General features: G+C 43.9%; 1 protein-coding gene across 3 annotated transcripts in view; it reads left to right on the forward strand.

Moving 5' to 3' along the window:
* sdk2 (sidekick cell adhesion molecule 2) overlaps positions 1–14,198 on the forward strand; it is a 659,639-nt gene that overhangs the window by 582,190 nt on the left and 63,251 nt on the right. For all 3 annotated transcript variants that reach the window (XM_033044544.1, XM_033044545.1, XM_033044546.1), the window contains 2 exons: positions 7,147–7,311; positions 12,226–12,366. In XM_033044544.1, coding sequence (XP_032900435.1) covers positions 7,147–7,311; positions 12,226–12,366 — 306 coding nt within the window. The remainder of the gene's footprint in view (positions 1–7,146; positions 7,312–12,225; positions 12,367–14,198) is intronic.

Raw genomic sequence — 14,198 nt, forward strand, 5'->3', positions numbered from 1 at the left:
AGCCTGAGGGCAGGGATTGTATCTTTGCAATCTGGGGCATTGGAATCCCTGCTTCATATTTAACCATAATCAGAAATATACTTTGGTGTCAGTAGAAATCCAGAAGAATTGCATTTTTGGAAACACAAGAAACTGCAGATGATGGAATTTTGAGCAATGTAGCGGGTCAGGCAGCATCTGGGGAGGGAATGGACAGGCAATGTTTTGGGTCGGGGTCATTCTTCAGACTGATGGAGTAGGGGGGAGAAGGCTGGAAAAGAGAGGTTGGGGTGGGACAAAGCCCGGCAAGTGATAGGACAGAGGGCTGATTGGCAAAGGGGTAAGGGACAAAAGGAGGGTGCCGGAAAAAGAGAGAGGAAGAGGAGAGAAACGTAAAGCCGGAGGTAGAATTGAATTTTTATTAAACCTGTTTAATTTTGTTTTTCAAATAATAAAACATAATTATATGCTATTACCTGAGTTCCCTGACTGAGCTGGTGTAGGTTCAGTGAGTTTATCATGTCACAACACAGTCACATTCCTGCTCTACTCCCTGCTGTGACATGTCCTCCCTTGGACAGTGCGGATGTTGTGATTAAACTTTGAGTGAGGATGTGGAAGGAGTAACCAAGTTTCCTTGAATTGTAGGAGGCTGAGTGTTCAATGGTTCTTTATCATGACATGTACCGATGTACAGTGAAATTCTATTTTTTTGCATACAGTTCAGTAAATTATTACAATACATAAACAATCCTAGATTAAGTACAAAGTGTATAGAAATAACACACACAGACAATATGCAAGAGTCAGCAGGCTTTGGTGCCATTTTCAAAGTCCATTCTGCAGCTGGTCATAAAGGCCTGTTGCAGCCATCACCTCCATCACCTTCAGCCTTTGTTCTCCGGGGGCACCTCCCGCTGCCGACCTTGAGGACGCGGAAGGTAAGACCCCAGTTCTTCCTACCGGCCCTTTGCTTGTTTCCACAGTTGTCGCCTTCTTCCAGCCGGTTCTCCTGTCCTCATGGACAAATAGAGACCAGGCTCGGTGGCTTCCCTCTTCAGGTGGTTCCTGGTTCCGCAGCAGGAGAATCAGGCCTGCTGCCGGGGTTTAGCTGTGGCCCGACGGTGTTCCTTACTGAGGTGTACAAGATCATGAGTGGCATGGATAAAGGGAACGCTCACAGACTCTTTCTCCAGGGTAGAGGATTCTAAAACCAGAGGGCATAGGCCTAAGGTGAGAGGGGAGAGATTTAAGAGGGACCAAAAGGGCAAGCGCTTCACTCAAAGGTAGTCGGTATCTGGAACGAGCTGCCAGAGGAAGCTATGGAAGTGGATGCAATTACAACTTAGAAAAGACATTTGGACAGTTACATGTATGGGAAGGGTTTAGAGAGCTATAGGTCATTTGAGACAAATGGGACTAGCCCAGTATGCTCATGTGGTCTACATGGACTAGGTGGGCTGAAGGGCCTGCATCTGTATTGTACAGCTCAATGACTGTTCCGAGACCAAATATAGATGATTGGTCATCTTAGATTACATTCAATCTCAAAGAAAGGATATGGCTAATTTTGAACCAGCGGGAAGCTCATTGGGCCTGGATGTTCACTGGTGTAGAGTGGAAAATAAATTCATGTTAATTGTGAATTCATGCTGAAAGCAGTCCATCAGCGTCTTGCCCAGAATGAATAACTCCGGTCAAGAATGTTTAATTTTCATACGTTCCGGCAACAGAAGCCTTTCCACTCATCACTTTAATTTCATATTTCATGTATTTACTGTTTTTATGACTGTTGGCGAATCAATTTCCCTCCTGGACTAAATAAAATTCTATTGTATCGTATCGTAAGAATCCAATTCTTACTTTACACGCCCATTAATGAAATAACGCACAGATAAATGTACAATTATCTATAATACTATAAATTTATAATCAGTGATACTCTGTAACCAGATGATGGTGGTGCCAGACTACAGTAGGGAGTGCAGCACCTTTGAGTGATGACCATTGAGATGAAATCCATCACAATTCAGACCGTTAGATTTTGAAGTCCACAACGCAATTGTCTCTGAGACCTTTCTCTCCTTGGAAACAGAAAGAACCGTCCCTTAGGGATGGACTGAATCATTTACTCAGCTCCCTTCCAACAGCGTGCCTGTGACTCTGTGATCTGAGTGCTCGAGGCATCAACATTGCACGGAATGATTTCTCAATGCCCTACAAAACACATCATGTTAAAGCCTTCTGAAATGTCAGATCTAATTTTGTTTTGAAAAGTCTGATGAAAGTCTGCCCTTGGGTTCATAATTCATTTCCACCGACGCATGTCTGCTGCATCTTATGACACTGGACAATCGTTGTCAAGGGGTAGACTGCTCACTTCAATGGTGCTTCCTTTCACATCCCTTCAGCAGAGTGAGGAGCGGATGGTTTAGCCTTGATTGCAGATGAATTGGTCTGAATAAGACACAACTTGCCGGAGTAACTCAGCGGGTGGGATAGTGTCTGTGGAGGAGGTGACGTTTCTGATCGGGATCCTTCTTCAGACTGACAGGCGATGTTAGTCTGTTTGTTTTCTATGACACATCTGGAGGGAACTAAACCTCTGGAACAAAATTGCCTTTCTTCATTATCAAGTCTGATAGACCCAGAAATAGCAACAACCATCTCTGCTCAAGGAGCAGCAGCATTAGTGCTGCACCCACAGTTAAAGTGTGAAATCGCAAGGGTCTGGAGATCAGTATATTTCGGTGACTACCTGCACCACTGTGACAGGATCTAAAGGGGATGGTCTTGTTTTGTGATGATGCAGGTCATTACAGCATACCAGACGTTCGGAAAGATAACTATCATTATTTTGTTTTCCGATCACCTGACATGCGTAAACAAGGAACTGCAGATACTGGTTTCCAAAAGAAAGTCACAGAGTGCTGGAATAACATTCTGAAGAAGGGTCCCGCCCTGAAACGTCACCTACTCATGTTCTCGGCAGATGTTTCTGACCCGCTGAGCCACTCCAGCGTTTTGTGTCTTCACCTGACATGTGTGTTAATTAATCGTGTGCACCAACAGTTTTGGTCTAAAAATAAGTCTGGGTTTGGGAAACAAGACTAGAGGACATAGATTTAAGGGGAAAGGGGAAGGTTTAGTAGAAATCAGAGGGGCAACCTTTTCACACACATGGTGGTGGGTACGTGGAATGAGCTGCCAGAGAAAGTAGTTGAGGCAGGTACTATCACGACATTTAAAAGATAATTGTAGAGACACATGGATAGGAAATGTTTGGAGGGGTATTGGAATAGCTTGGATGGGGTATCTTGGTCAGACTGGGAAAGTTGGGCCAAAGGGCCTGTTTCCGTGCTGTATCACTCTTTGAGCATCTTGACCATCAAGCAGCTAGTTTGCTTATGATGGCCTCTTTCTCGGAAAATGGAAACATCTGTTTTACTTCCCTTTCTACCTGTACCTTTTTACCAGACAGCCTCTGCCAGATTTAAGAGAGACCAATACAGGCCAGGGATCAATCCTGACTATTGGTTGATGATCAATATACAACCCTCAAAGAAACCACCAGTTTTTAGTATTGGTTTTCCCTGTTAACAGATCTGTAAAACGGACTTTGAAAAACAAATGGGATGGGAAAATACACGTGTTCTCTCTTCTTCCGTCAAAACTGAGGGACATTTCTATCTGTGGGTCAGGCAGCTTCAGACTGCTCTATCAGTGGGAAGAAAGGTCCTGACCTGAAACGTCATCCGTCCATTCCCTTCGGAGCTGCTGCCTAACCCACTGAGTTACTGAGTCTGAAGAAGGGTCTTGACCCGAAACGTTGCCTATTTCCTTCGCTCCATAGATGCTTCCTCACCCGCTGAGTTTCTCCAGCATTTTTGTCTACCACTGAGTTACTCCAGTGCTTTCTGTCTTGTTGTAAACCAGCATCTGCAGTGCCTTGTCTCTTCTCAAGAGTTGCTTTTTTGCTCAATATTTTAGCATCTGCAATCAACTGTGTTTCTTTTGATGCGACTGCTTCCATAACATTTTTTACTTCCATATTTTCTGGAAACATTTACAAAGTTTATGCTGCCATTAGTAATTAGTCACCTTTACGAATGCATCATATAATTACTGTTTGGTGCTTTCAACAGAAGAGTAGGCTAATCTTGAAGGCATTTGGAAAACATTCAGTTTTTCCATTTCACAGCTAGTTTACGAAACAAAAGGATGCACCACAGTTGGTGAGGTGTGAATGTCTAACTCCCCTTCGGCAGATTCCTCCCTCTATTATATTAATGATGTGTATACACCTTCCACCTATCCCATATTTCACATCTCTTTCAGGATGACGCACCACAATTTACACACAATTAAATAGTTTTGATGAGTTGTCGCTATTGTGTAAGATTTATTAGTTTAAATGCAGCACTGCAGCAATAATCTGATTACTTGTTGAATAGGGGACAGATAGCATAGCTGTCATTCTACACAATAGTGCTGTGGTTTCTTTAATTTTCTCGAGAGATTAGAGCAGTCCTTTGGTTTAATGTCTTGTCTCATAGACAGCACCTCCAGATTCAGATTCAGATTCAGATTCAATTTTAATTGTCATTGTCAGTGTACAGTACAGAGACAACAAAATGCATTGTCCAGCGAAGTCCAGTGACCACAGTCTAGTGTCCCCCCCACTGCAGGACATTAAGGGGATAGGTCTGGTGGGGACACCCCTCAAACAAGGGAAGGGATTTCACCCCAGGCGGCCGCAAGAATGGCAAGGGTGCTTGGTTTAACACTACCGAACATGACACTAATTAATGTATAGATGCTGAGTATTTCTGAAGAGTTTTTGCTCTGTTCTTGCATTGTATATATTTTAAATTCTGAATTAGTTTCATTTTGGGGGGAGGAAAAAGTGCTGTCTTTTGGTTTCTGTCAGTGTTGCACTGAGAGAGATTGTCAGACTGATTGGTGGCTTGGTTCTGTACTGTGGGGCTTGCAGCACAATGCAGTGACTCAGAGCCAAGGGCCACACCCAACACCTTCCTGCGCGTCTTTCACACAGATGGTGGCTGATTAGGAAAAGGGGAGATGCAACGAGACCTGGGTGTCATGGTACACCAGTCATTGAAAGTAGGCATGCAGGTGCAGCAGGCAGTGAAGAAAGCGAATGGTATGTTAGCATTCATAGCAAAAGGATTTGAGTATAGGAGCAGGGAGGTTCTACTGCAGGTACACAAAATTGCTGGAGGAACTCAGCGGGTGCAGCAGCATCTATGGAGCGAAGGAAATAGGCGACGTTTCGGGCCGAAACCCTTCTTCAGACTCTTCCTCCTCTCTCCTTTGAAGAAGTTCTCCTCCTCTCTCTCCATAGATGCTGCTGCACCCGCTGAGTTCCTCCAGCAATTTTGTGTACCTTCGATATTCCAGCATCTGCAGTTCCCTTTTGAACAGGTTCTACTGCACTTGTACAGGGTCTTGGTGAGACCACACCTGGAGTATTGCGTACTTTTTGGTCTCCTAATTTGAGGAAGGACATTCTTGCCATAGAGGGAGTACAGAGAAGGTTCACCAGACTGATTCCTGGGATGTCAGGACTTTGATATGAAGAAAGACTGGATAGACTCGGATTGTACTCGCTAGAATTTAGAAGATTGAGAGGGGATCTTTTATAGAAACTTACAAAATTCTTAAGGGGCTGGACAGGCTAGATGCAGGAAGATTATTCCCGGTGTTGGGGAAGTCCAGAACATGGGGTCACAGTTTAAGAATAAAGGGGAAATCTTTTAGGACTGAGATGAGAAAAACATTTTTTACACAGAGAGTGGTGAATCTGTGGAATTCTCTGCCACAGAATGTAGTTGAGGCCAGTTCATTGGCTATATTTAAGAGGGAGTTAGATGTGGCCCTTGTGGCTAAAGGATCAGGGGTATGGAGAGAAGGCAGGTACAGGATACTTGCATGATCAGCCATGATCATATTGAATGACGGTGCAGGCTCGAAGGGCCGAATGGCCTACTCCTGCACCTATTTTCTATGTTTTCTATGTTTCTATCCAAATGAAAGCGTGATGCGATGCTGAAAGTTGAGTTAATCCAGACCACTAGGAAAGCTTGACCATTGATATTAGGCAGGATGTTCAACAATGCTTTCAGAGTAGAGTTCCTTCAAACAATATCAACAACAGTGGGAATGTCCAAAATGTATTAGACAGATGATTCCATAGTCACAGACCATTCTAGTTTACTCACAGGTCAAGTTACCTGAGACCTGTGACCTCCTGCACCCTCAAATATAACCCATGTGTGCCTGGACCCATTTGCCCACTGACATCAAGACATGGTGACCTCCCATCATCACAATGTGCTGCTGCTGCTTTTTAAACCCTCTCTTGCTTTAAGTTCCACGATCAGGGGCCAAGGGTTTCATCTGCCTTTTTCTTAAGCTGGGAGGAGCAGGCAGTGTGGGTACAAGCATTTGCCGACAGAGCACAGAAACAGGCCCTACAGCCCAACTCTTCCATACCAACCAGGATACCACATTTCAGCTTGTTATGTTTGTCTACGTTTGGTTCACATCCCTTAAAGCTATCTTCAAAGTGTGGACATTTTCAAACTATGACAGCTCTGTGGAGCAGCAACTGACATTACTGCCTCACAGTTCCAGAGGCCCAGGTTCAATCCTGACCTCAGGTACTACTTTGCAGAGTTTGCACCTTTCCTCCACAGTTATGTGGGTTTCCTCTCATGCCCCCAAGACATGCTAGCAGGCTAACTGGCCACTGTAACTTAGCCCTTGGTACGCGGAGCTGATGGAAGTGTGTGAGCGAGAATACTGTGAGGGCAAACAGGGAAGTTAGGAAGGGGGAATGGAGCTGGTGGGGAAAGATTCCTCAGCCAAAAAATGTCCCACCTCTTCCATAAGATGTACAAGGGGGAATTTGATGAACCTGTTCCAAGTGATGACACCATGAACTGTAATTTCAACATAAATAAGTGTTCATGCCATGGAAGTATTGGAATACATTAGAATATATTATTTTGCAAGCAATGTGGAAATAAAAAAAGTTACAGTATCTGTGAAAATCTACTTAATAGAGGAAAATATATCTGTACATTGGTGAGGAACAGGTTAAGTTTCGGACATTTTAATAACACTATTTTTTCTGTTTTCCAGATGAAGGGCTGTGGGATATTCTAATTAAGGATGTTCCCAAGGAAGTGACATCATACACCTTCAGCATGGACATCCTGAAACAAGGTGTCAGCTATGATTTCCGAGTGATTGCGGTAAATGATTACGGATACGGAACCCCGAGTTCACCTTCCCCGTCAGTTTCAGGTACAGAACTCACCTCGATAATGCGTTCATGGTTCATAACCTGAGCTGTCGAATGTTAGTCATCTTGTCAGTGCGATTCCGTTATTACAGACCGTACCACACAGAAACAGGCCGTTGGCCAACAAGTCCACGCCAGCGTTTACACACAACTCCAGCCACCTTCCCCTCTTTCCTCATTAAATCTAGAAATGTCACCCTCCATTCCCTTCCCACTCACATAGTTTAGTTTATTATTGTCACATCCACTGAGGCACAGTGAAAAGCTTTTTTGTTGCGTGCTATCCAGTCAGCAAAAAGACTATACATGATTACAATCAAGCCATCCACAGTGTACAGATACAGAATGAAGGGCATAACGTTTAGTGCAGGATAAAGTCCTGTAAAGCCCGATAAAAGGTAGTTGGAAGGTCTCCAATGAGGTAAATGGGAAGTCAGGACTATTCTCTAGTTGGTGTGAGGATGATTCAGTTGCCTGAAACGTGTTCATACTTGTTCAGCCTCCCCATAAATGCTTCTGTACTAACCTGTACAACCATTGCCTGCCTGTAGTAACAAGGAAAGATCCGATAGCGAGCAAGATAGATCACTCGACGAAAAAGACGTAGTACGGTCATGGGCAGATTCATGGGTAATCTTCGGCCACATTTTCGTAACCGGCTTCCGTCTCCCATCTCCGCACCTAAGATCCCATAGGATACTAGTGCAGTTACGGAAACATCCTCGTAAAAATGAAAGTTATTTGGGAAAATTCTTCTCCTCATTTTCAGAATTATAATTTATTAACACAAACTGTTCCCCCACAATGCTGTTTACACTGCAAGTCGGGTCTGGTCGGGTCGGGTTACTGAAATGGATGAAAAAAAGGCCCACGTTCCGCTCCGTTGCATACTACACGTCAGCCCATTGCATTTAGAAGGAGTGGTCTATCTTGCTTGCTACAGGATCTTTGGTAACAAGTTCCACATTCTCACCACTCTGTGGATAAAGAGACTTTATTTTCTGAATTCCTCATTGGACCTCTTGGTTACTGTCTTACATTGATAGAACTCTAGTCAGAACATTTCTGCCAGAGTCTATTTAAGAGCGTATGGCCAAGAGGAAGTATCATTGCATCTGCAAGTAGACCAAGGTCCAAGTCAGAAAATGAACACCTACTTTCCTATCACAATAGGATTGTTTGTGAAGAAATCGGATCATGTGGCATAATTTGTTACAGCATAAAGGAACAACAGACCATGTGAAAACCCTCTGCAGGTCAGGCAGTATCTGTGGAAAGAGAAACAAGTCTCAAAGGATGTTTCCGGTAGTGGAGAGTCTAGAATCAGAGGACAGATGGTAGGTCATGATCGCTCTTTAGTTGGTGATAGCTAAATACATAGCTGATCACTCTACCCACCATAATCCTCCCTCCCCAACCACTTACCCGGTAAGTTATCAACCTCTCAACCCCCCCCCCCCCCCCCCCCCCCCCCCCCCCTCCCCCTCCACCACCACCATCTGCTCCTGGCAGATCCATCCATGATCGGTGCTTATAGCATGCCCAATCATGCCATGCACCACAAATCTTCCCGCATCTCCCCCTTCAGCAAGTAAGACAGACAACACAGCTGGGCATTGCTTCAAAGGGATCTAAATAGGCACTACTACAAAACCCACACAACCCTGGCCACTCGCTTATCTCGTGAGTATCATCAGGCATAAATACAGCTTTTTCCCCATCAACTATCATGCACTTGAACCACACCGCTCCTAACCACACCCTTCCTCAGCAACAATCTATAGTGGACTTTGTGTTTATTTGCACTATGAACTTTGATTTTGCATTGTTGTGGTCTGGTTACCTAGTATTACAGATTATTGCTTGTTATATATTTATCTGTGTGCTATTTCATTAACGGGCCTGTAAAGCTGCAGCAAGGAAGAGTTTCACTGTTCCATTGCTGGTACATATGACAATGAAACACTCCTGACTCCTGTGTTACCACCTCTATTTCGCAGTAATAGCCATTCTGACCTCTGCTCGCCAGGCTGCCCACCATCTGCTCCTGTACAGAGTGCAGCTGCTCTCTCACTGGGACAGAGGCTTACAGCAGCCTGTCAGTGATGGGGGAGGGAACGGGCTGGGGTGCCTGGGGTCGTCACACATTATCACTCAGACTCTAATCCGTGGCATTTATTCTGGCACACTATTGGACAGCACCACTCCCTTGCTATGTCCCTTGCTTGTCCTTTGACTTGCTTTGTCGTATTTAAATCATCATTATCTTCCCGTGCTTGCCTTCTGCTTGGCCGCTCCCCGCTGCCCCACCCCCCTCCTTCCCCACTCTCCACACTGCCATGCTCCCCACTCCCCTGCTGCCCTGTTCCCCCAATCTCCGCTCCCCACCTTCCCCACTGCCCCGTTCCCATGCTCCCTGTCTCCCCCCGCTCCCCGCTCCTCACTCCCCCGGCTACCCTGGGACATCAGCTCCATTGAGCATTTGGTGAGCGTGGTAGCAAGAAACACGTGGTCTCCGTACAACAGCTGGCTGCTGCTCTCCAGACGGGGAGTCATCAGCAATGCCCTGAGGGATTTACAGCCCCGCTGTAGTGACCAGATCTACACAATGTCTGAACCATGTTCAGAAATCTGTCACTGAGCATTAAGTACGTCACCTCTGCTTACACGCCTCATTGATTATGTCTTCAAGCCTAATGACATTTGCTTTTAGAATCATCACCCCAGACCTTCTACAGTTTCTTAAATGTTTGCCTGTACAGTAACGGAACCGTACAGACCAGATGCCATGGTCTGACACGAGAACCAGTGACAAGCAACAACAATCTAATTCATTCACGTGTCCAACTCAGTCCCAGGAGACTGAAGCAGTACTTGTTCACTTTTAATGATGCCATACTTCTTTTGTTTTTGCCCACATCCCGAGTTATTCAAATACATGGATAATACTTGTAATAAAATGTATTAATAAACCAATGCCAAATAGATAGATATATGTATAGTGAAAGGCCTAGATAGTGTGGATGCAGACAGGATGTTTCCACTAGTGAGAGAGTCTAGGACCAGAGGCCATAGCCTCAGAATAGAAAAGAGATGAGGAGGAATTGCTTTAGTCAGTGGGTGGTGAATCTGTGGAATCCATTGTCACAGACGGCTGTGGAGGCCAAGTCAATAGATATTTTTATGGCGGATATTGATAGATTTGTGATTAGAAGGGTGTCAGGGCTTACGGGGAGAAGGCAGGAGAGTACGGTTGAGAGGAAAAGATCGATCAGCCATGATTGAATGGCGGAGTAAATGTGATGGGCCGAATGGCCTAATTCTGCTCCTAGAATTTATGAACTGAGATTTTCGAATGACAAGTGAAAGATTAAAAGACAAAATGGCTTTGGAAGGGAGTTGCAGTGTTACTTGATTCCTTTGGTAGTTTCAGTTTTTAAGATATTTTAAATATTTATAGAGCACTAAAGTATTAGTTTTCCTTTGCTTTGGCTGTGGTTTGTGCTGGGCTTCACTCAGAGGTCGACTCGCAGCCTGTTTTTTTTGTTCTAGATTCCAGCCATTTTTGCTTCTTACACATCACTGTATGTTTTTAACTGTGTGCCCAAGCCATTCCTCATCTCTAGCAAATCCTGAATTAAGAGGTTGGAAATAAATCTGCAGACGCTGAAAACCTGAAGTAAAAGTAGAAAATGCAAGATAAAATCAGTAGGTTGGGCAGCCTGTGTGGAGGGAAAATGTGGGTCGAAGGGACTGTTCCCCTAGTGTGCAGCTCTATGCCTGTGAGTTAATGTATCATAGAGTCATAGTCATAGAGTGATACAGTGTGGAAACGAGCCTTTCAGCCAACGGCCAACGTGTCCCAGTTACACTAGTCCCACCTGCCCACACCTGGTCCATATCCCTCCAAACCTGTCCTATCCATGTACCTGTCTAACTTTCTTAAACGTTGGGATAGTCCCAGCCTCAACTACCTCCTCTGGCAGCTCATTCCATACACCCACCATCCTTTGTGTGAAAAAGTTACCCCTCAGATTCCTATTCAGATCTAATTAGTTGATTGATGGGTTGTTTCTGTGTGTTTTCCTGCCCGTTTATTGGGAATAGCAGTTATTCAGTTCACAATGTTGAACAAACGTTTCAAAATGGGTGAATAAATGGGTGAGCTCTATTAAAGCACGGTGAAGTCAATGCCTGCCGCTGTCAGCTGTAATCTGTGTGTAGAAATTTGCAGAAATTTGTCAACCTGCTAATAAACTAATTTGAATTCTAAAAATACACTCAATGGGTAATTGGGTGTGCATATTTTCTTTCATTAAATCTACCTTAACTGTTCTTTTATGTTCATTCTGAGATAATGATAAGAAACAGAACTCTGTGGGGGAGGTACACAGTCTAGGGTCCTTCAGTGACTGGACATTGAGGGTCTGAGTCTGGTGGGAACACCGTTCAAATAAGGAAAGGGATATCTCCCCAAGGGGCTACATGGGTGGTAATGGTGTTATGTGTAAAGAAAAAAGGAGGGTCGCGACCCGAAACAGCACACATCCATGTTCTCCAGGGATGCTGCCTGACCTGCTGAGTTACTCCTGCACTTTCTGTCTGTTTTTGTAAACAAACTAAAAAAATCAGCAGTTCCTAGTTTTTACATTTTGGTGTTAAGATTAGCGATTCTGAATGTACAGGCACACTAAGAGTGTATCAATAGTGGTTTTATTGTGTGTATATTTTTTATTACAAATAAACTTAAAGTTTAAAATAAAAACTCAAATATGTATACCAGGATATAATGCTGTTATCAACACTCCCCTCAAAATAAGAGGCTGCTCTTTCCACTGTAACTTCACAAAGTCAAACCACTCCTGCCTGCTGCATGTTATTTACCACATTTTGCACTTTGTTTTTCATTTTTTTAGCCCAAAATGCAACGCCGTTTTATGAGGAATGGTGGTTCCTGGTGGTCATTGCCTTGGTTGGACTCATCTTCATCCTTCTGTTGGTGTTCGTACTGATAATCCGCGGACAAAGTAAAAAATACACCAAAAAAACAGATTCCGGTGAGTATACAATAATTATGTCGTAGTTCAACAGATCCTTCTAGAATTAAGATTAAGATTACATTGATCTTTCCAAACTCTAAATTAAAACAATTCAATTGGTGGCCAACACAGTGGTTGAGCCACTGCCTCACAGGGCCAAAGACCCGGGTTCGATCCTGACATCCGTTGCCTGCACATTTTCCCTGTGTCCGCATGTATTTCCTCTGGTTTCCTCCCACATCCTAAAGATGTGCATGCTTGCAGGTTAATTGACTTCCGTATAATTGCCTCTTGTGTGTAGGCAGTGAGATAGCACAGTATGTAGGAGATAGCACAGAACTAGTGTTGACGGGTGATCGATGGTCGGCATGGTCTTGGTGGGCTGAAGGGCCTGTTTCCATGCTGTATCACTAAACTACATGACATTGCATCCTATCATTGCAACACATGCAAAGACATCCCAATAATAAGATGATTTTACAATACATTTTGTAATGTAGGTGGTAGACTTACAATTAGCCCAGTATTTGAAACTTTTTAAGTACTAAATATCCAGAAAGAACCATAAGAGGTGTTTGGAGGCTTGAAGTGATGTTTTGGTCACAGTGGGCTCAGGCACCAATGATGAATGAGTCACATCCATATGTTAAAGAGTAAAGTGTAAAAACTCCCTCCCAAAGAAGCGTCTGGACGTGAAAGCTCACCTATCCATGAGCTGCTGCCTGACCTGCTGAGTTACTCCAGCAATTGTCTGGTAAAATTTGCTGGTAATTGTTTTCCCAACAAACATATAAAGTGATCTCATGTGCAACAGCAAACATATTGTCCACGATATCTTCATGAAGGAAACTCAGTGTCTTCACATTAATTTTCTTCTTCATCTCAATGGTCATTCCTGGCAACTTCAAGTGTTAAGAAATTAGACTCTGCCTGATGAACTTAAGCTTGTGTGTTGGTGGCACAATGTCTATTAAATCAAACATACTTTGTTAGATATCTTTCAATTTGCCCCATTTCCATCAGCGGTCATATTATAACCATATAACCATATAACAATTACAGCACGGAAACAGGCCATCTCGACACTTCTAGTCCGTGCCGAACACGTATTCTCCCCTAGTCCCATATACCTGCGCTCAGACCATAACCCTCCATTCCTTTCCCGTCCATATAACTATCCAATTTATTTTTAAATGATAAAAACGAACCTGCCTCCACCACCTTCCCTGGAAGCTCATTCCACACAGCCACCACTCTCTGAGTAAAGAAGTTCCCCCTCATGTTACCCCTAAACTTCTGTCCCTTAATTCTCAAGTCATGTCCCCTTGTTTGAATCTTCCCTACTCTCAGTGGGAAAAGCTTATCCACGTCAACTCTGTCTATCCGTCTCATCATTTTAAAGACCTCTATCAAGTCCCCCCTTAACCTTCTGTGCTCCAAAGAATAAAGCCCTAACTTGTTCAACCTTTCTCTGTAACTTAGTTGCTGAAACCCAGGCAACATTCTAGTAAATCTCCTCTGTACTCTCTCTATTTTGTTGACATCCTTCCTATAATTAGGCGACCAAAATTGTACACCATACTCCAGAATTGGCCTCACCAATGCCTTGTACAATTTTAACATTACATCCCAACTTCTATACTCAAGGTACACAAAATTGCTGGAGAAACTCAGCGGGTGCAGCAGCATCTATGGAGCGAAGGAAATAGGCGACGTTTCGGGCCGAAACCCTTCTTCAGACTGCTTCTATACTCAAGTCAATTTATATGATCAGAGATAAATGTAGCACAGTGGTGCAGCGGTAGAGTTGCTGCCTTATTGTGCCAGAGACCCGGTTTCAATCTTGACTA

Source organism: Amblyraja radiata, chromosome 26, assembly GCF_010909765.2.
Source record: "Amblyraja radiata isolate CabotCenter1 chromosome 26, sAmbRad1.1.pri, whole genome shotgun sequence".
Lineage (NCBI taxonomy): Eukaryota > Metazoa > Chordata > Chondrichthyes > Rajiformes > Rajidae > Amblyraja > Amblyraja radiata.